Consider the following 23,448-nt stretch of genomic DNA (forward strand, 5'->3'; position numbering starts at 1 on the left):
AATTGATAAAAATATCAATTAAATTTTGTGTAATCTATTCAAATTCCTTTCTAAATGTTGTCAAGTAACCAAAAACCATGATCAATAAGTAATTTAGTTGTACCCCAAAGAAAAGTATAATGTCCGGGCCTACTTACTAAACTATCAGTCCACTTACATACAGATCTAAAAATACCCAGAAAGGCAAGATAATGTGAAACACATGATTCTCTTTTACTAATATCAATCCCACTCCAATCTACTTGGATTGGATTCCAGGTGTACATATAACACTGAAGAAATTTTTAGGGCATTTTGTTTACATGATTTGTAAGTTGAATGACTCAACTTCACAGGAAATTTCCATTTACTTTATTAAGCATTCAGATCTATTATTAGTGGACCTAAATTTGCAATTATCACTATAATATTCTTCTTGATAAGCTCTGCATTACAACACAGACACCTAACATAAACAGATTTTAAACAGTATAATTATCTTCTTCACTAATTCATCTTTAAATGGCTTGGTTTATTTTTTAAATTCAAGAATATACTCAAAGAGGTTAAGATTCATTTGACAGTTGATAGTTATAATTGCTTCAGTTCCTTTACAGAGTAAATTATTTATTTCAAGTAAGGTACCTTTGAAAGTATATGTTCATCTTATTTGGGTTTAAAGCACAAATTACTTCTTCATTTTGGTACTCTGTAGGTTGTACAACATGGAAAACTAGACTCTGGGCTCTGGAGCCAAGTTATCCAACTCAAATCCTAATTGTTGTGTAGTCTTGAACAAGTTACTCCAATTCTCTAAGCTTTGGTTTCCGTATCTTGGGTAGTATAGTACCTGCTCATAGTGTAGTCAGGAGTTAATAACATCATGTATATAAAGTGATTAGTACTGTGCCTGGCACAAATAAATCCTCAATAAATGTTCTTTCTCATCATAATTATTACTACAGGGTGAAAGTACTCATCAACTTTGAAATCATTAACAGGTTGCACTTCCTAAAAATAACTTATTAAAACAATCTCCATTCTATGAAATTTAGAAACATCACTGAGCTAGAACTAGATCTTACCTTATTCCAGGTAATGTTTCTTTAAATAATGAGACCTCTTTAAATACTTTAAATCTGTCAATGCAACAGGATTAAGAAAAACTGTATTCTAAAAACCTCAGAAAGTTATATATTTCTAAAACAAAACAGACCTATTTTGAAACAATTAGCAATAGTAAAGTAGCCACTCAGTTAAACTTAATTACCTTTCCCAATCAATCTTTATTTACTCAATTCCTTATAGAATTTTCTTCCAACCCCTATCTCTCCCATACAAAGCCTGTTTTTCCACTAGGTCAAAGGACTTATACCTAAAATGCTAGGCCAGGTCTGCCCATTAAGAAATAATTACTATATATATGCACATATTATATATTGATTAAATAAAATATATGGCTTTTTTACATGTACAAATATAAAATCAAAACCTTTAGTGTTAAAAATACACAATACTACCTACACTGGAGATTTAGCAAGATACGAGATCAACAACAAAATCTCAAAGAAAACTAAGAGTTAAGAATGTACTATCCATAAGAAATCAATACTCACATTCTAAAGTAGCTTCACATATTTGAAGAATGCTCCAAATAATTTTGAGGAAAATAGTCTCATTTATTTAGGAGGGGGAAAAAAAACGGCTCCCCAAATATACAGTAACACATATAAATTTCCTCTATCAAGAACGCACACTACAAATTCTTCATTACCCAGCAGTTACGCAGGTGAGAGGTTATGACAGCTACACCTCTCCTACTAACATAATAACATTAAAAGGGGCTGAGACTATTGTTTGGAGTAAAAGTGAAAGACAGTAAGCTGGAATTCTGTGTACATAGAACAAACTGTTAAAGAGCTTTACATTTTATTTTAGTTATTACATGAGTTGTAATTATACTCAAAACAATGCAAGCACCACAGCCTAAATATATGTCCTAATGTTCTATTTAGTAAAATATCCAACATTAACTAGGTACTCCCAATAATAAAGGTACTTATCAACCACCTGAAAATAAAAAGTAAATTGTGCTCAAAGCTCTAAAAAAATTATAATACTATTTTATGGCCCTTTTAAAAAGTCATAATGCTTTAAAGAATTTTTAAACAGCCTTCATTGCATAAAAATAGAATAATTTTTTCAAAACAAATATAGCCTAGATAAAATTTTATGACTATTCCTTTTTCCTCAAAAAATACTATATATGTGACAAAGAAGTCCTTTCCTCAAGAATGCCGGTTCTCATATAGGCTTTCCTCAGTTTAGATTGTCACATAGTTTAATTCTGTAATACCTAAATATGTTTCATTCTGAAAATTAAGAGCATACCAAAAAACCCATTTGTGATACTATCCTTAATATCTGAATTCCAAAAAGGGTGGTTTTTGACAATAAAACATACACTCTGTTGAATATACAATTTATTTTATACTTACACATCCACAAGTAGTACATAATTTTTACTGTCTTCTGGAATTCTACAGGAATGTCTACAGAAAAATCCTGGTAAAAACAAGGTCCCACAGGAAAATTGCCAGGGAGAGGTGGCCAATTATTTTTTCTTCCTGCAAATTAAAAAAATATATATTAGGACCAATATGGGCTATTCTTATTTTTGGTTTCATTACAAAGAACATTATTTGTTCTTTTAATAGATGTTTTATAAGTCGAATGCTGTATCTCTACATTTGTACAGCTTTGAAAGCCAAGCTCTGCATTTTTAAAAATTTTTACATGGCTGGCTCAGTCGATGCAGCATGCAACTCTTGATCTAGGGCTGTGGGTTCAAATCCTACCTTGGGTGTAGAGATTACTTAAAAATAAAATCTTAAAAAAAAAAAAAAATTCCCCCAGAGTATCACTTTAGAAAACATTAGATGGTAAAATATTTTTCCAGTGTCATATAATGTTTACCAAGAACCACATACGTACAGTTGATACAAGAAGCAAAAAAAAAAAAAAAAAAAAAGAGCATAAAGACATACCCTGTGACTCTACCCTGAAAACAGACTTATTTCTCAAAGTCCCAAGAGTCTGTCATGAGAAGTCATGCAGTTTTTAAGTATCTACAATTTCCTCTTCAGCACCTTAAATCTTTGAATATAATTCCTAGCCCAAGTGGAGAGGGAAGACCAGCTTCTGAATCTTGAGTTTTCTACTGCTAACTCCATGAAGGAACATATGATTAACTAATACCAAGAAATCAATTTGGAAATCCCAAAGTCTGAAAAATTAACACTCTAAATATCCATGTAAGAAAACCATAAAACTAGGAGAAAATATGAAACAGTCAGAAGAAGGAAGCTAAGAAATTATAACACTTCAATAAACCTACAGGAGAAATAAATTCAAACTATCCGGAGGGAAAATGTTTCCTTATAAAGAAATGAAACTGAAAAATAGGGCTTAGGAAGCAGTGGAAGCAATAAAAACACTAAAGTTAAATAAGTCAAAACATTAAAAACAGAAGGTAAACACAATACCTAAAGGCCATTTCTCATTTTAGAAATAATATGCCACAATTTTTGAAAATTCGATTTTATATACTTTGTATAGAAGAAGAAAACTTTATAGTGGGAAAAAAAAGAATGCCTATGTCTGATTCTTCCCAACATGTCTGCGCTATTTATAATTCTTCCCAAATTTCATATTCATTTCTCATACAAGTCTCATACTATCTGGAGAAGAGCAGAGAATAGCAATGTAAGAACCGGGATCTGAAAACAGAAGTGCCTAGCCATTTATTGGCTAGGGGGCGCTGGGTACCTTAAATTCTTGAAGACTTGATAAAATCTGAAGACATCTATCTATAAAATCTGACACTTCTTCATAAATTTAAGAGTAGAAATAACAAGAGAATAACAACTATACCACCCTTCAGGGAATTATACTGACAATTAAGTGAGTTAATAGATGATAAGTACTTACATGTGTAACACACCACAAAGTCTAACTCTTAATTTCTCACTGTTTGTTACTAAAACAAACTGTTTCCTCACTGTTTGTTACTTCTAAAATATCTCCCATAGAAATAACTTCTATTAGTCAATACTAAGGACATAGGACAGATTTTATTATAGGTATTACAGAAACACTGATCTCAGATAAACCTTTAGTTTCTCCTTTTACTGATGTTGTCTCTCATGTCACAAGCCAACAAAATAGCCAAGGATGAATGCGTCCTCATGAGGCCCTAGGCTTATACATTTCTTTTAATAGTCTTTGAATATATAAATTTTATTTTTCATTTTTATTTAAATTCGCTAGCTAACATACTAGTAATACTAGTTTCAGTAGTACATTATAATGGTTCAATACTTCCATAGAATACCTGATGCTCATCACAGCAAGTGCCCTCCTTAACCCCCAGCCCCACCCACCTCCCCCTGGTAACCAGCAATTTGTTCTCTACAGTTGAGTGTTTCTTAGTTTGCCTCTCTTTTTTCCCCTCATTTCTCCCAATGATCATTGGTTTTGTTTCTTAAACTCCACAAATGAGTGAAATCATGCAGTATTTGTTGTTCTCTGACTTAGGCATACACAATCTAAGATAAGGAAAAAATAGTTCAATATATTGTTGCTGACCTAGCCCTGTCATGCCATCACTATGCTAGACAGAGTAACAATGACTTGTCTAGATCTTTAACCCCTTAGCCAGATACTGCTATCTTTCTCTAAGATACACCCTGGAAGTGGCCTTTGGTAGTCACAGTCTAAACAGATTTCATAGCAAATGATCAATTCAGTATTTATTTGATATAACTGAGAAACCCAAGGCTTCACAGAATCATGCCACACATTTTTTAATAATATTTTGACAGGTAGGTTATATTTCTGAGGACAGGGGCAGATAATTAGAAACTGGGCTGACTAAACAAAAAGAGTCAAGTTTAGGGCACACTGCCATGTACTCTTAAGGCTTCAATAGACTCAAAGAGGACCCAAGTGCAGAATCAAAGGCTCCTGGCCAAACCCCAAAATTATCATATTCACATTCACTTTCTGTGTGATAAGGCTAACACTGTTATAATCTACCAAAAGACATGCAAATCAGCCAAGATCAGAGAGCTACAGAGTAACAAGTAGGAAATCTGCTGTCTGATCTTGCTAGAACAGGAAAAAATGGCATGGCTTTATCCATAAACCAAATGAATCAGAGCTAGCACAGGCATAATTTAAAATGTTTAAAAGTTATTTTTATTTCAAACTTCTTTGGATACTACCATGTTGACTGAGATTTTGCATTTCCCGTTCTCGACGATCTAATTCTGCAGCTTTTCTTTCTAGTTCTTCTTGGCGCTTAAGAAGCTCAGCTTGGGCCAAAGCATGTTCCTTAAACAAACAAAATACCAATGAATGAATAGGTTGTCAGAGTTGGAAAATCCTATATGACTATGCTATCTACCCTACCTCTTCCTCTACAATGCCAGAAACTTTATTTTTTAGTCATCTCCACACCTAATGTGGGGTTTGAACTATGACCCTAAGATCATACAATGTCAGAATCTCCATTCAAATGCTCTTCCAAATTACAGGAATTCAGGGGCGCCTGAGTGGTCACTATCACCAGGCTCCCTGCTCAGTGGGGAGCCTGCTTCTTCCTCTCCTCCCTGATCATGCTCTCTATCTCTATCACTATCTCTGTCTCTCACTGTCAAATAAACATATAAAATCTTTAAAAATTTATATAGGAATTCACTCAAGGTTATAAGAATTCACTCAAGGTTAGAGTTTCAGAAGATATTATGGAGCTATTTGACTGATTTTGGCTTTTTGGTTATGAAAACTGTCAGTGAGAATACTGGGCACATTTAAAATAGGACAAAATTCTCTCAGTAAGAGTAGTCAGAGTCCTATTTGGGAAAATAAAATTAAGGTGACTCTTGTGCTAAATGAGAATGAGGAACAAAGGGAACAATTGAAGCAAAACAGACAAAGGGAGAAAATGACCACTGAATTGCCTCTCAAGAATTGGTTTGGGGGCACCTGGGTGGCTCAGTCATTAAGCATCTGCCTTCAGCCCAGGTCATGATCCTAGGGTCCTGCAATCGAGCCCCACATCCAGCTTTCTGCTTGGCGGGAAACCTGCTTCTCCCTCTCCCACTCCCCATGCTTGTGTTCCCTTTCTCTGTCTTTCTCTGTCAAATAAATAAATAAATCTTTTTTAAAAATTGGTTTGAATGGTACCTAGGTTTCCAATGCGAGAATATACAGTATCTTCTATTTTAGAAGATAATGAGATGAAAGAAGAATACGATTAAGAAATTCTGGTTTGTAATTTCATCTGCCTTTATGTAATACAAGGCATCCTAATCATCTCCTTTATTCTCATATTTTTACCACCTGCTACTTCCTACCATAGTCCTTTGCTTAGCCACTACAACCCTTTTCCAATGGTTTCTATTGGTATTATCATAGCATCGTGCACTAAAGAGTGAAACCAACAAAAGGCAACAAAAATTTCAGAAAACAAATTGTTCAAGAGCATAAGTGAATTCAAAAACTGTTAATAACAGAATAAATATTATAAGCTGAAAAAGAACTATGTTAATAGAGTTGAAAACTAGCTAACTCAGACTCAAAAGTAAGTTAAAAATTAAGTAGGGGAAAAAAAAAGTTAAGGCAATGTATAAATAATTCTACTCCAAAGATGTTATTGATAATATAATTTCCAATACAAATTTACACACATAACATCAACTAACCTTTGCAATCTGTGTATAAGCCGGATGCTCCTCCGTTGGTTTCATTATTGCTGGTTGTGTACTGGGTACATTAGGCATTTTCACAGAGCCTGGTGGAGGCTAGGAAAATTAAAAAATTATGTAACATAGAGATCCAATTTTAACTTCTTTCAAAAGGCCTAACCCCAATAAAAAACAAAACACCAAGAACTCCTCTCTTCCTCTGCTAGTATGTAGTAAAGTACTGCTTCAGCTCTCCATCTCCATTTTCTCAAACTCACTCATTCCTCAACTCTCCAATTTGGCTGCTACCTCTACCACTATATCACAAACACTCTCTTGGAGGATGCCACATGTGAAAACACAAAACAAAACCTTGAAGGATTGCTTTTTAGTAAAATATAGTGCCAAATCGAAGAATTTACGTCAAGGTTAACTGTTAATCTTTCCACCAAAGAGAGGTACGTCCACCATTGTTTAAGTTTCCACCTAAAAAGTTAATAGGAAAGGTTGGCTGGGAAAATGGCAGCGTAGGAGGACCCTAAACTCAGCTCCTCCCACAGGTACAACTAGATAACACCCACAGCAGCGGAAATAACCCTGGAAACAGCCCATGGGCTTCCAGAACACACTCCACAACGAAAGGCAAGGAAGAGTCCACATCAGAGATGATATGAAGGGCGAAGACACAGCCTGGGAGCAAAAGGGACCACAGTCAGCCACAGTGGAGAAGGCGCCAGTGGCACAGAGAAGAAAACAGACCTTCGGACTGGGGAGACTGCTAACAGGAAGGATGAATCTCCATAGTTGCCTCTGAAATTTCATGAAACCACCAGGACTTAAAACCTAGAATTTTAAAAACCAGCATGCTCAGCTCTGGATGAGCCCAGAAGGTGTTAGGAAACAAGAGTCCCTCATCTTTAAGAGACAGCATGAAAAACAACCTATGCAGATGCAGGCAGAACCAGCAGTTCAAAAAATGCCATGGGCAGGCAAGGAGGAGAGAAATTTGCTCATCTCAGAACATTGCCTGGGGAGACAGGGATCATGGGGAGACCCTTCCAGGTACAAAGGAGCTGGGAGGTGACATTCTCCTCCCTTGCTCCCCAACATAAATAACAGCCACCTGTGGAAACCAGCACTGTGTGGACACATGCTGCTTAACTTGCTTACACTGAAACAAACCTGCCACATGTGCTTTGGCAGATCAGCCCTTCCCAGCCATGCTCCCCTGAGTCCTGGAGTCCCTCCCCCAGAAGATCACCCTGCCAATACCACACCTTGTGACCTTCTTGTTTTGCAGGACTGCAGTTCCAGCAGTGGCAGGTATTGTTTCACAAGTAGACCACTGTACACGTTGCTATTCACAATAGGTAAAGACAGCATTAGCAAACATCTGGCCTGAAGGGAAAAGATGCCAGACCTCAACAGCAGAGTACCCACAACATAACTTGGGGAACATGGACACTGCACTACAGGGCACTATAATCCCTCTTCTTCAACGGCTATTATTAAGAGTAAGGTAAGTAGCTGACTTCTCTAGCACAGAGAAACAGACACAAAGTCAAACAAAATGAGAAGACAGAGAAACATCTCCCAAGTGAAAGAACAGGCTCAAACCACAGCAAGAGACCAAAGTAAAATGGATATAAAAAAGATACCTGAAGGAAAAAAAAAAAAAAAGATACCTTAAAGAAAATCTAAAATAATGATCACAAAAATACACACTGGACTGGAGAAAAGAATGCAGGCAAGAACACAATAAGTGAAATTAAAAATACACTTAATGTGGGCGCCTGGGTGGCTCAGTGGGTTAAGCTGCTGCCTTTGGCTCAGGTCATGATCTCAGGGTCCTGGGATCGAGTCCCGCATCGGGCTCTCTGCTCAGCAGGGAGCCTGCTTCCTCCTCTCTCTCTCTCTGCCTGCCTCTCTACCTACTTGTGATCTTTCTCTGTCAAATAAATAATAAATAAAATCTTAAAAAAAAAATACACTTAATGTAATAAACAGTAGGCTTGATGCAGCCAAGGAATGAATTAATACCTGGAAGACAGAGTAATACAAAGAAACCGAGTTGAGCAAAGGAAAAAAAAAGTATACAAATTGAGAATATTATTAGGGAACTCAGCAACTCCATCAAATGTAGTTACATCCACATTACAGGGATCTCAGAAGAGTGGGGCAGAAAATTTACCTGAAGAAATAGTAACTGAAAACTTCCCTAATGGGGGGAAGGTAACAGATATCCAGATTCCAAAGGCAGAGAGATGCCCCCAAAAATTCAACCCAAGAAGGTCCACACCAAGACACAAAGCAATTAAAATAGTAAGAAATAGGAATAAAGAAAAAAGCGTTTAAAGCAAGAGAAAAGACAATGGTTCTATACAAGGAAAATCCCATAAGGCTAGAAGTGAATTTTTCAGCAGCAAGTTTGCAGACCAGAAGGAAGCGGCATGATACATTCAAAGTGGTAAAAGGGAAACATCTGCAGCCAAGAATGCTCTACCCAGTAAGACTATCATTCAGAATAGAGAACTGAAGAGTTCCTCCAAAAAGCACCACTAAACCAGCCCTTTAAGAAATTTTAAAGAGAACTCTGAGTTAAAAATAAAGACCACAAGTGAGAGTATGAAAAGTAAAAAGCACAAAAGCAGCAAAAGTGAGTATTTCTGTAAAAATCATTGAAGAGATCCATAAAATAAAAGGATGTGAAATACGACAGTATATACGTAAAAGGTGGGAAGAAAAGGAACAAAGGAGTTTAAACTTCAGTAACCATCAACTTAATATAGACTGCTATATGCAGAAGATGTTACAAATATAATGGTACCACAAACCAAAACCCAGTAATAAATATACAAAGACTAAAGAGAAAGGGATCCAAGCATATCACTAAAGAAAGCCAATGAACCATGAAAGTCAGCAAGAATCAGGAAATCTATAAAAAACAACCACAAAACAAGTAACAAAATGGCATAAACACATATCTATTAATAATTACTTTGAATGTAAATGAACTAAGTGTTCCAATCAAAAGACACAGGGTGACTAAGTAGATAAACAAGGAAGACCCACGTATATGCTGCCTACAAAAGACTCATTTCAGACGGAAAGTCATTTGCAGATTTTAAGCGAGGGGACAGAAAAACATTTATCATGCAGAGCAGAGAAAACAAAAAGGCAACCCACACAATGGGAGAAAGTATTTGCAAATGACACACCCAATCAAGAGTCAGCATCTAAAATACATGAAGAACTTATACAACTCAACACACACACACACAAAAAGTAATCTGATTAAAATGGGAAAACATTAACAGACATTTCTCCAAAGAAGACATCCAGATTGACAATAGACACATGAAAAGGTGTTTGAAATCACTCATCAGGGACATGCAAATCAAAACTACAATGAGTTGCCACCTCACATAGGTCAGAATGGCTAAAATCAAAACCGTTGAAACAAGAAGTCTTACGGAAGATGTGACGAAAAAAGAACACTTTTGCACTGTTGGTGGGAATGCAAATTCATGCAGCAATTGTGGAAAACTGGAGGTTCCTCAAAAAGTTAAAAATAGGGGCGCCTGGGTGGCTCAGTGGATTAAGCCGCTGCCTTCGGCTCAGGTCATGATCTCAGTGTCCTGGGATCGAGCCCCGCATCGGGCTCTTTGCTCAGCGGGAGCCTGCTTCTCTCTCTCTCTCTGCCTGACTCTCCGCCTACTTGTGATTTCTCTCTCTGTCAAATAAATAATAAATAAAATCTTTAAAAAAAAAAAAAAAAAAAAAAAAAAAGTTAAAAATAGAACTACTCTACAATCCCACTGGGTACTTACCAAAAAATACCTAAACACTAATTCAAAGGATACATGCACCTCTATATTTATAGCAGCATTATTTACAATAGTCAAATTACTCAAGCAGCCCAAGTGTCCACTGATAGATGGAATAGATAAAGATGTGTATACACACACACACACACACACTGCAGTATTATTCAGCCATAAAAAAGAATGAAATCTTGCCATTTGCAACAACATGGATAGAGCAAGAGAGTATAATGCTGAGTGAAGTCAAAGAGACAAAGATATTATGATCTCACTTGTATGTGGAATTTAAGAAACAAATAAGCAGATTAAAAAAAGACAGAAATAAACCAGAAACAGACCCCTTACCATAAAGAACAAACTGGTGTTTACCAGAGGGGAGGTGGGTGGAAGGATGGGTGAAATAGGGGATGGGGATTAAAGAGAACATTTATCATGATTTTTTAAAAAATGTTTTTTTTTTTAAAAAGTAAACAGGAATGCTTTTGACAGAACTCCACTAATACCCTTTGGAAAGAATAAGAGGGAAGTCATTATGGAGATGGAAAATAAACTGCCAAACCTCCACTTTTCCAGTTAGATCCAGGAGTATTTGAAAGCAGCTTCAGGATCAAAGAGCAAATAGATACCCACAAGTCCATCAAAGGGAAATTGGTTAAATTACTGTATAACATACCATGCAGCCATCAAAAGGAATGATTTAGAGTTACAGAAGACTACCTTTTAAATAATTAAATAAAGTGAACTACAGAATGCACATGACCATTTTTCTGCTATAATAAACACATACTTATACACACCCAGAAAAATATCTAGAAGCTCTCAGCAAACTGGTATCAGAGAAATCTGCACCTTTTGCTTTATATACATTTCTATTATTTACCTACCTCCCAATATATTACTTGTTTTTTAAATTAAAAAATATACTTCTAGGGGCACCTGGGTGGCTCATTCAGTTAAATGTCTACCTTCAGCTCAGTCATGATCCCAATCCCAGAATTGAGCCCTGCAGCAGGCTCCCAACTCAGCAGAGAGCTTGCTTCTCCCTCTGCCCCTCATCCTGCTTGTTGCTCTCTCCCTGAATTAAATAAAAATCTTTTTAAAAAATTAAAATACATATTTTTAAGTATTCTTTTAAATGGCCATAGGAAAAGGAAAACAGGAGAAAAAAAAAGGAAAAGAGAAAGAGAGCACATGAGCAAGTGGCTACAAAGGGAGGTTCGAAGATTGAAACTGTCAAAGCCAGAACACCCCACCAAATGTATCAGGATTTTACCCTGACACATCAAGTAGCAGTCCTGAAAAGGAAGCCAGACTCAACTGAAGAAGTAACTGGAGAATACAACTAATTATAAAATTCATATGAAAAAGCCAAGGGCTAAGAATAGGTCAAACAATTTTGAGGAAAAAATAGAGCAGACCTATGATATTAAAGCTTATTGTAAAGATACAGTTATTGGGGCGCCTGGGTGGCTCAGTGGGTTAAGCCGCTGCCTTCGGCTCAGGTCATGATCTCGGGGTCCTGGGATCAAGTCCCGCATCGGGCTCTCTGCTCGGCAGGGAGCCTGCTTCCCTCTCTCTCTCTCTCTCTGCCTGCCTCTCCATCTACTTGTGATTTCTCTCTGTCAAATAAATAAATAAATAATCTTTAAAAAAAAAAAAGATACAGTTATTAAGAGGGTGGTACAGATGGCAAAGATAAAGAAATACACCAATAAACAGAAGAGATACAGAAACAGACCCACACAAATGCAGAAACTTGATATCCAAGAGAGGGGACACTCACTATACAACAGTGGAGAAATAACGTATTAGTCAATAAATGATGTTAGGAAAACAGACCACCCACATGTAATAGTGAAACTAGATTTCTTACTTAACACCACATGAAAATAAATTCCAGGTAGATAATCTACGAATGAAAAAGCAAAACTTACACACTTCTAGAAAAAAAAAAAAAAAAGGGTGAATATTTTTAGGAACTTAGGGTATATAAGAGCTTCTTGAATGTGAGCTCTAGAAATCACTATGTATTTTGTCAATGATGTATCTCCAGTGCCTAAAACAATGCTTGGAACACAGTAAATGCTCAGTAAGTACTTGTTAAGTTAACATGAGGAAAACAGACAAACAATAAAGATAGACAAGTTCAACTATAGGTATCCCCCACTTTCTGAAAGTTTCCTTTATACCACTTCAGAAGACCTACATTAGTACAGTGACAGCTTTTTTCGTAAAATCAAAGAAAATCAGATTTCTTTAAGTTAGCAAAAACAGCTACAAATGTAGGTCTTTCTAAAAGTAAAGTGGTGTAACATCAAGTTTGGGAAAGCAGGGAATACCCTTCACTTTAGGCCATCTGGGCTTACAAAAATTTCATAGGTGTGCTCTACTTTTCAACAATGGGGGAAACCTGTATAATCAAACTTAACATTGAGTGAAAAGTCAAATCACAGACTAGAGAAAATTGGTTATAATGCATATATAAATGCCACATAGAATACAAAAAGAATTGTTACAAATTCATAGAACTCTTAACTACTAATAGGAAAATAAGCACAAGATCTGAACAGGCAATACAAAGAAGAAAACAGGAATGGTCAATAAAAATATTAATTAATGGTTCAAGCTCACTAGTAACATTCTCAAATCTCAAATGGATATTCTTTGTTAAACTATAAAAACACTATAACATAGCATAGCTCTATAATATAGAGGACACAGATGATATAGCATCTGTGGATGACTTTTTGACTTTTTGATCTAGGGTTGGAGCAAAGGTATTCTAAATATTTAAAAGGGATGAGGGGAAAGAAATCATAATGAAAAGGTAATATATCTAGTAAATATTTAGAAGCTGGATGATATAACATATTTCATAACCAATATTAAAGGGCAAAATCTAGTAAGTAACACATATAACTGTCAACTGATTAATACACTTCATTACATAGAAATCAGTAAAAAAAACAGATGAACATGTTATTGAGGAAAAACGCATTTTAAAAAGCCTTCAACAAGCAGGTTACAAAATACATACAAAAAAATAAACATATGGGCGCCTGGGTGGCTCAGTGGTTTAAAGCCTCTGCCTTGGGCTCAGGCCATGATCTCAGGGTCCTGGGATCAAGCCCCGCATCGGGCTTTCTGCTCAGTAGGGAGCCTGCTTCCCCCTCTCTGTCTGCCTTTCTGCCTACTTGTGATTTCTGTCTGTCAAATAAATAAATAAAATCTTTAAAAAATAATAATAATAAACAAACATATTAAAAATGTTAACTCCTCATTAGTAATCCAAAAAAATGTAAGCTTCTAATTATTTTTTTGGTCACTACTACCATAAGATCATCACATTTTGGAAAAGATGTAAAATGGGTGTAAAATTATACACATTGATAATAGGTATAAACTTGTTCATGTAATAATCCTGGAGCTTACTTCAGTATTATGTATAACAGCCATAGAAATATTTATACTCTATGACTCACAAATAGTGTTAAAAAAAATATCATAAGGAAATGATCAAAGATAGGCACAAATGTGTGTCTGCCAAGGATGCTTACCAGAGCATTATTTACAAAAGCAAAAAGTTAGAAATAACCCAAATGTCCAAATAAGAAAATAAACTGTTTTATCCATAGGAGACCATTTTAAGCATCTATTTAAAAGGCTTGAAAAAATATTTAATGAAACCGGAAAAGTTTGTACCAATAATAAGTGATAGAAGTTATAAAACTATGTCAGTTTTTAATTTTAAAATTTACTAAATTCATCAAAATATTAATAGTGATTATTTCCAGATAGTGAGATTAAAAGATCTTTGGGTTTTTTTTTAAATCTCCATGATAATCTTTTGTTATCACAAAAGTTAGAAATTCTCGGGTGCCTGGGTGGCTCAGTGGGTTGGGCCGCTGCCTTCAGCTCGGGTCATGATCTCAGGGTCCTGGGATCGAGTCCCGCATCGGGCTCTCTGCTCAGCGGGGAGCCTGCTTCCTCCTCTCTCTCTCTGCCTGCCTCTCTGCCTACTTGTGACCTCTCTTTGTCAAGTAAATAAATAAAATCTTTAAAAAAAAAAAAAAAAAAAAAAAAAAAAGTTAGAAATTCTCTGTTCCAATTTCTTGTTCCCCTCACTCAATAGCTCTTAAGAAGCAGCAAAACAAGCTGATCAATCTTAACTGTTCTCTGACTAGAAAAGATTGGCCCTTAAGTTTCACTCTCTTGGTTTAATATGTTGAGACAACAGAATAATGACCAAAAAAAAAAAAAAAAAAAAAGGACTGGCAAAGTTAGTTTGGCAGCACGCTTCAGAAAAACTACATAAGAAATTATCCAAAAATTCAACCAAGTTGAAAACTTACTATAAATTCTTTACTGCTTTAAATAACAAATAAGGGGGTGCCTGGGTGGCTCAGTGGTTAAAGCCTCTGCCTTCGGCTCAGGTCATGATCCTAGGGTCCTAGGATCGAGCCTCACATCAGGCTCTCTGCTCAGCAGGGAGCCTGCCTTCTCCTCCTCTCTCTCTCCGCCTGCCTCTCTGCCTACTTGTGATCTGTCTGTCAAATAAATTTTTTAAAAAAATCTTTAAAAATAAAATAAAGTAAAATAAATAAATAACAAATAAGGCATTAAGTACAATCAATTCATAAGATAAAGATGAAGGCTGGATTAGAGATAGTAATTTGATATATGTGAGGTCATAGTTGCTTGTAGTATAGCAATGATGAGAAAGGTTGGAAAGATACAAATCTCTGGGAGCAGTTATATTAACCCACTAGCTATTTTCCTAATAATTTTTTTCAAATCTGTAGATGTTAGCTAGATCATTGTCCAATTCTGGGACCCAGTATTTTCTTCAGCCACAATTTACTTGATTAGCCATCTCCAAACAAGTAAAGCCCTAGATACAATTTTTTTTTTAAGATTTTTATTTATTTGAAAGAGAGAGCACAAGTAGACAGAGAGGCAGGCAGAGGGAGAGAGAGAGGGAAGCAGGCTCCTTGCTGAGCAGAAAGCATAATGCAGGGCTCAATCTCAGGACCCCCGAGACCATGACCTGAGCTGAAGGCAGAGGCCCAACCCACTGAGCCACCCAGGTGCCCCTAGACATATTTTTTTTTTAAGATTTTATTTATTTATTTGACAGACAGAGATCACAAGTAGGCAGAGAGGCAGGCAGAGAGGCAGGCAGAGAGAGAGGAAAAAGCAGGCTCCCTGCTGAGCAAAGAGCCTAATGTGGGGCTTGATCCCAGGACCCTGGGATCATGACCTGAGCCGAAGGCAGAGGTTTTAACCCACTGAGCCACCCAGGTGCCCCTAATTTTTAAAGACCTACTTGATGATGGCTCCTAATTCTATTTCTACTTTTCACCTTTGCATATATAGTAAAAAGAAAACTAATGAAACCATCCCCTTGAGACTTTCATTTCTGCAAAAGGCATCCAATTTGGAAAGGAAGAAATAAAATTATCATTTTTACTGATGTTATGATCTTACATACAAAAAATCCTAAAAAGTCTATCAAAAACTGTTGGAATCTCCCACTCCCTTTAAAGTGACAGGATATAAAATCAACACACAGAAATCAGTTGCACTCCTTTACATTCATAATGAAGCAATGGAAAAAGAAAACCAACCCATTCACAATAGCATCAAAAACAATAAAATACTTGAAATAGGTGATGGGGATATTAAAGAGTACACTTATCATGATGAGCACTGAGCAATGTACAGAAATGTGGAATCATTATATTGTATACCTGAAACTAACATAACACTGTATACTAGGTATCCTGGAATTAAAATTGTAAAAACCGGGGCACCTGGGTGGGTCAGTGGGTCGGGTCTCTGTCTTCAGCTCAGGTCGTGGTCTCAGGGTCCTGTGATCGAGCCCCAAAGTCAGGCTCTCTGCTCAGAGGGGATTCTGCTTTCCTCCTCTCTGTCTGCCTCTGCCTACTTCTGATCTCAATCAAATAAATAAATAAAATATTTAAAATAAATTAAATTAAATTAAATTATGGGGTGCCTGGGTGGCTCCATGGGTTAAAGCTTCTGCCTTCGGCTCAGATCATGATCCCAGGGTCCTGGGATCAAGCCCCACATCAGGCTCTCTGCTCAGCAGGGAGCCTGCTTCCTCCCCTCTCTCTGCCTACTTGTAATCTCTGTCTGTCAAATAAATAAAATCTTAAAAAAATAATAATAATACAATAAAATAAAATTGTAAAAACCTCAATTTTTAAAAATTAGTGTTTTAATTGGGACTTCATCAAGATAAAAAGCTCTTACACAGCAAAGGAAATAGTCAACAAAACTAAAAGGGAATGGGAGAAGATATTTGCAAATGTCTTATCAATAAAGGGCTAGTATTCAAAATGTATAAAGAACTCAACAAACTCAACACTTAAAAAATGAAAACAAACAGTTAACAAATGGGCAGAGGATGTGAACAGATGTTTCTCCAAAGAAGGCATTTAAACAGCTAACAGATAAATAAAAAATGTTCAACATTTTTCATTTCAAAACATACTTTAGCTCAACAGAATTAAAAACATTGTAACATTCATGGCAATAAATTGTATAGAGATTCTTCTGTAACCTAATGAGTTCTCTGCACTGAAAATTCTCAAGATGTTTCATTATTAAATAAATAATATATAAGATCCCTTCAAGGCACTGGTCCATGAGTTATCTTTCTGATGCACAAACAAATGTATGTTCTCCTTTCTGGCTTTCTTCCATATTCTAAACACCTATTGAAGAAAATTCCTCCTTGTTTTTTCTTGTTCTTTCTCTTCCATCTGTGAACCAACAAAGTTCGTAAGTTTACTCAGGGTCTAAAGCAAAAGCATTCTTAATGTGTTTATAGATACCTTGCACTAGAAACCCCTGATGCTTATTGAATATGCAGGCCCTGAGGCACCAGGGTGGCTCAACTGGTTAAGGATCCAAGTCTTGATTTTGGCTCAGGTCATGGTATCTGGGCTCTGTGCTCAGAAGGCAGTCTGCCTGAGATTTTCTCTCTCTCTCTCCCTCTGCCCCCAACCCCAGGTCACTCATTCTCGCTCTAATAATAAATAAATCTTTTTAAAAATGCAAACTCTGGTCCCCACTATAGACACGCAGGTTCAAAAACTCAGGGAAATGAAAAGAAAAGATGTGCATTTTTAAAACAGCACTCTAAGGCAACAAAGTTTAAGAGACTGCCAAAAGAAACCTAAAACTTTTGCAACTTTCATTGACTTTCAGTCTCTAACCAAACAAGAACGGACTGTAGCTATGCTTAACACAGATTTTCTTGTTATTAAGAGTGGTGAAAATTACACACATTAATGGCAGAATCAAGACAAATAATTTTATCAGAATAGATAACCATTTTAAAACAAGCTTTTAAAGATTAGAATACTTGGTGGAAGAGGTGTACTACAGTAGGAAAGAAGGAATATACATGCGTAGGAGTTTCCAAGTAGAAAAGTATAAATGAAGGAAGAGAAGCGTGACCATACATATTCACACATACATCAAATATTTATTGATCAACTACAACATCCAATAGTTATAGTCACTTGAGATACATTCATGAAGAAAACATGTAAACATCCTTACTCTCATGGAGTTTACATACTAGCTATGGAAGATAAACAATTTACATAACAAACACATTTATAGAGTATCTCAGAAAGCAGTAAATGTTATGGAACAACAAGAAAAAAAACAGGGTAAAGGTATCACGAATAAAGGTTGAGTGGATTTAATTTTACAAAGGTGATCAAGGAACTCAATATCTGAGTAAACACTTTAAGGAAGTGAAGAAGTCAAACCCTGTAGGTATCTGGGGGAAGACCATCTTAGGTAGAGGGAATGAACAGTCAGTACAAAGTGAGGAGAATGCCTGACATATATAACCAAGACCAGTGTGCTGGATACAGGAATACATGAGGAAAAGAGTATGAGAAGATAAAGAATAGAGACTTGTTAGGAGCCAGATTCTTTTAAGGACTCTTGGCTTTACTTGAAAAAAAAAGTAAAAGCTAGTGAAGAGTTCCTGACAGGAGACTGAAATGATCAAATTCAAGGGGTCATGTGATTACTGAGTTGAAAAAGGACTGAAACAGGACAAAGGTAGAAGGAGAGAGAGTAGTTAGGAAATCACTCCTGCAGTAATCCAGGCAAGGTCACATCACAGCTCAAGCCAAGTGGCAGCTATGGAGAAAAAGGATCAGATCTGGATATATTTTTAAGGGAGCCAACAGGATTTCCTGACAGAAAGACATGAGATACAAGGAAATTCAAACAGTGAAATCCTACCAAGGTTTTGGCCTAAGCAACTAGTAGGATAGAGAGAAAAAGACTGAAAATGAGCAGGTTTACAATCAAAGGATTCAGTTCAATTTTCATGACACTGAATTTGCAACTTTTCAGACATCCAGGTAGACATATCTAGTAGGCAGTTAAAATAGAACCTGGTGCTCTGAAGAGAGGTCTGTACTGGAAATGTAAATTTGGAAGTCACCCACACGTATCTAAAGCTGTAGAGACAAGTTAAAGCTATAAAACTGGATGAAGTCACCATCTGAGCAAACACAGATGAAGAAGAGAAGCAAAGCCTAATTCCAGGTGGCCTCCAATACTGCAGGTGAAAATGCAGGAGGGAGAAGACAGCCAACAAAGGAGACTGAGAAGGAAAAACTGAGCTACTCTGAAAGCCAAATGAAGAAAATGTTCTAAAAATCAGATAATGAAGGTGCCTGGGTGCCCCAGTCAGTTAAGTGTCTGCCTTCAGCTCAGGTCATGAGTCCTGGGTGCTGGGATTGAGCCCTACATCAGGCTCCCTGCTCAGTGGAGAGCCTGCTTCCTCCTCTCCCTCTGCTGCTCCCTCTTCTTGTGCTGTCTCTGTCAAATAAATAAAATCTTAAAAAAAAAAAAAAAAAAAGAATGAGATAGTGATCAACTCTCAATGCTGCTGACTAAGGTTAAGAATGAAAATTTACCACTGAATCTCGAAATATGGAAGACTGGCTACCCTGACAAGTACATTTTGGTGGAGTGCTAGAAGCAAAACCCTTACTGAACTATCTTTCAAGAGAAAGGGCTAAGGAACTAAAATTAAGTAGAGTATCCTTCAGAAGATTTCTGTAGCAATGGAGAGCAGAAAAAGTTTTGCAAGAAAGAAGATGCCATAAATGAACTGGACAGGGAAATAATCTTAAGTTTTATTACAGAGTTATAGTAATCAAGACAGTGTATTATTAGAGTAAGGACAGACATTGGTATCAACAGAAAAAAGTGTCCAAAAATAAACCCCTAAATTATCAACTGATTTTCAGCCTGAGTGCCACGATAATCCAATAGGAAAAAAAAAAATAGTCTTTTCAATGAATGGTGATGGAACAAGCAGGTATCCAATGCAAAAGAATGCGGTAAACTACCGCATACTATGTGCAAAAATTAACTCAAAATCAATCATTAACCTAAATGTAAGTATTAAAACTGTACAACTCTTAGAGGAAAACATAGGAGTAAATCTTCAGGACCCTGAGTTAGGCAATGGTTTCTTAGAACACCAATAACAAGAACCCAAGAAAAAATAAATGTGACATCAAAATTAAAACTTCCATGCCAAGAACACTATCAATAAAGTGAAAAGACATCTCACAGAATGAGAGAAAATGTTTGCAAATCACATATTTGATAAGAGAGTTGTATTTAGAATATTTAACAAACTCTCACGATTCACTATTAAAAAGACAATTCTTGGGGCGCCTGGGTGGCTCAGTGGGTTAAAGCCTCTGCCTGCAGCTCAGGTCATGATCTCAGAGTCCTGGGATCAAGCCCTGCAATGGGCTCTCTGCTCAGCAGGGAGCCTGCCTCCCCCCCCCTTCTCTGCCTGACTCTCTACCTACTTGTGATCTATCAAATAAATAAATAAAATCTTAAAAAACAAAAAATCTAAAAAATAAATAAATAAATAAATAAGAATAAAAAGACGATTCTTTTAAATATGGGCAAAAGATCTAAACATTTCTCTAAAACAACAACAAAAAAATACACACAGGAAAAAAAAATGGCCAATATTATTAGCCATCAGGGAAACAAAAATCAAAACCACAAGGAGATTTTACTTCACAGCTACTCGGATGGTTTTAAGCACAAAGTCACAACAGCCAATGTTGGCAAGGATGTGGAGAAAGTGGAACACTTACACACTAACAATGACAATGTAAAATGGTGCAACCACTTTGGAAACCAGGCTGGGCTACATATGACACTACAATTACACTGTGATGTGTTTATCTACAAGAGGAATAGTAACACAGGACTGCAGAAAAAGTAATAGAAGCTCCTGGGAGCCAGAAACCTGAAACAACTTAACTGCCCATCAACACATGAATGGCTAAATAAAATGTGGTATAAAAATCAAAAAAGAAGGGGAATAAAGTACTGATGATACATACCACCACACAGTTGAATATTTAAAATATTACCCTAATATCCTAGTGAAAGAAACTATTTACAGAAGACCACATACTGTATAATTCTATTTATATGAAATGTCCAGAAAAGACAAATCTAGAGAGACAGAAAGTAAATTAGTAGTTGCCTACAGCTGGAGAGGGAAAGGATACATGAAGTGACTGCTGAAAGGTCCAACTTTTGGGATGAAACAAAAATATTCTAAAATTAGAATGTGACAATGGTTGGGCAATCCTGAAAGCACCATAATTATATACTTTAAATGGACATATTAATTTTATCTCAATGAAGATGTTAAATAAATTTTTGCGATTTTTTTCTAAGATGGGAGAAAACACAACATATTTTTATGAAGATATGATCCAATAGAAGAAAAAATCTAATGATGTAGGAGGGAGCAATTAAGCAACGTTCCAAGGTGAGAATGCATGAAATCTACTGTGAAATATAGAGGATAACATCAGACAGAAGCACAAATAGGTAGCTCATCTATAAATAACAGGCAAGCAGAAAACATGGTAAAATGCTGATAGGTAGGAGCAGTGATAGGAGTCTGTGGATCTCTATGGACTGCTTCAAGTTTCTCAATGAAATAAGCAAGGTCATCATCTAAGAGTGAGCATAAAGGAAGAGATTTTACAGATGAGGAGAGAGGAAGAAGAAGCTGGACAATTACATAACCAGAATATTCAGTGTTCTAGTACTCTACTGAGCTGGTCAGTAACCAAAAGTGAGACCCTCTGACATGCTTTCTCCAGCCATATTTAGTTGCTAGGGTAGAAAGCAGAAGTAGACAGAACTGTATATAATCAGCACCACCTGTGTTTTAGCCCAGAAATTATGTCAAAGTAAGGAAGAGAAGGGAAGGCAAGGGAGTGACAATAATGACTGAATGTGGAGCACCTGGGTGGCTCAGTGGGTTAAAGCCTCTGCCTTTGGCTCAGGTCATGATCCCAGGGTCCTGGGATTGAGTCCTGAGTCGGGCTCTCTGCTCAGCAGGGAGCCTGCTTCCTCCTCTCTTTCTCTGACTGCCTCTCCGCCTACTTGTGATCTCTCTCTCTGTCAAATAAATAAATAAAATCTTTTTTAAAAAGATAATAATGACTGAATGTAGAATGTAAGCTGAAAGGAGATAAACTGGAGAAAGGTAAAATAGGCCATTGTATTATTTCACATTGAGTACTTGAATTAGGGTGGTTTAGTAGGAATGAGAAAGACAGGTAATATCTCCTGAAGATACAAGTGACAGAATGTGGCAAATAGATAGGAAAAGAAGCTATTTGAGCCAAAGAAGACTCAGATGTTTCTAGCCAATGACACTTGGCTAGACAGGACGATAGAAGGCAATAGTTAACATTAAATAAAAAGAGAAACAAAGAAGATTGGTTCCATAGGGACAGATAATCAGCTCCAACAAAGACAAGACAGTAAGAAGCAAAGGAGAAAAGATATAAAAAGAAACGAAAAGCAAGAGAAAATACAGTTATTACTGTGTAGAAAATGCTTTTATAGTATTGAAGATAAGTAAACTACTGTGTACAAATATATTCAGTTAGTCCCTGAGCTAAAAGTTTCAGCCATTTTCAAAAGAAACTGATCTTAAAACTATTTAACTCAACATCTTCCTCTCCCATCCTGACCCATTTAAAAAAAAAAAAAAAAAAAAAAAAGGATGTCCAAAGACACTAGGTGGTTTGCCTAAAGTCACCAACTTATCAGTGGTAGGGTCTAGTTTAGAATCCAGGTCTTATGGCTGGATTCTAATGTCCAGAATTATGTTAGAAGCAGTTCTTATATAAACCAATTATTTACTTTTTCCTAATGGTCAAAATTATCAGCATGCCGGGATGCCTGGCTGGCTTAGTACAGCATGTGACCTGATGTTGGTCAGAATGGGGAATTCAAGCCCCCTATTAGGCATAGAGCTTACTTTAAAAACTAGCCTTTCAAAAACAAAAAAATGTGGGGCACCTGCATGGCTCAGTTATTAAGCGTCTGCCTTTGGCTCAGGTCATGATCCGTGTCCTGGGATAGAGCCCCATATCGGGCTCCCTACTGACAGCCTGCTTTTCCCTCTCCAGTTCCCCTGTGCTTGTGTTTCCTCTCTCACTCTCTCTGTCATAAATAAATAAAACTTAAAAAAAAAAAAATGGCCATGCCAATACTTAGAATTTTTTCCCCTGTATCCAGAAGATAGAGATCCTGTTGCTGGTTTACGTGACTGAAATCATATATGGCAACAACTGGTAGAACAGAAAGAAAAGGAGGCAACATATTCCTGAAGAAAATAAAAATGTTACAGTATACTAGGCCCTGAGATATGTCACTTGGAATCTATATTAAGGAGCACTACACTCCCCTCCACACACACACAGGTGGCCCTAATTCCTATGTTTCAATACCTACCAGAAGAAATTCTGTTTGAAGCTATAAAT

General features: G+C 36.5%; 1 protein-coding gene across 1 annotated transcript in view; it reads right to left on the bottom strand.

Annotated features, from left to right (window-relative positions):
• SCAMP1 (secretory carrier membrane protein 1) overlaps positions 1-23,448 on the bottom strand; it is a 127,698-nt gene that overhangs the window by 68,052 nt on the left and 36,198 nt on the right. Inside the window, exons 3-5 of the mRNA XM_004766832.3 lie at positions 6,747-6,845; positions 5,265-5,373; positions 2,478-2,606 (exon numbers count right to left, since the gene is read on the bottom strand). Of these exons, the coding sequence (XP_004766889.1) occupies positions 2,478-2,606; positions 5,265-5,373; positions 6,747-6,845 (337 nt within the window). The remainder of the gene's footprint in view (positions 1-2,477; positions 2,607-5,264; positions 5,374-6,746; positions 6,846-23,448) is intronic.

The sequence above is a fragment of the Mustela putorius genome, unplaced genomic scaffold, assembly GCF_011764305.1.
Source record: "Mustela putorius furo isolate JIRA1106 unplaced genomic scaffold, ASM1176430v1.1 tig00537350_pilon_pilon_pilon, whole genome shotgun sequence".
Classification (NCBI taxonomy): Eukaryota; Metazoa; Chordata; class Mammalia; order Carnivora; family Mustelidae; genus Mustela; species Mustela putorius.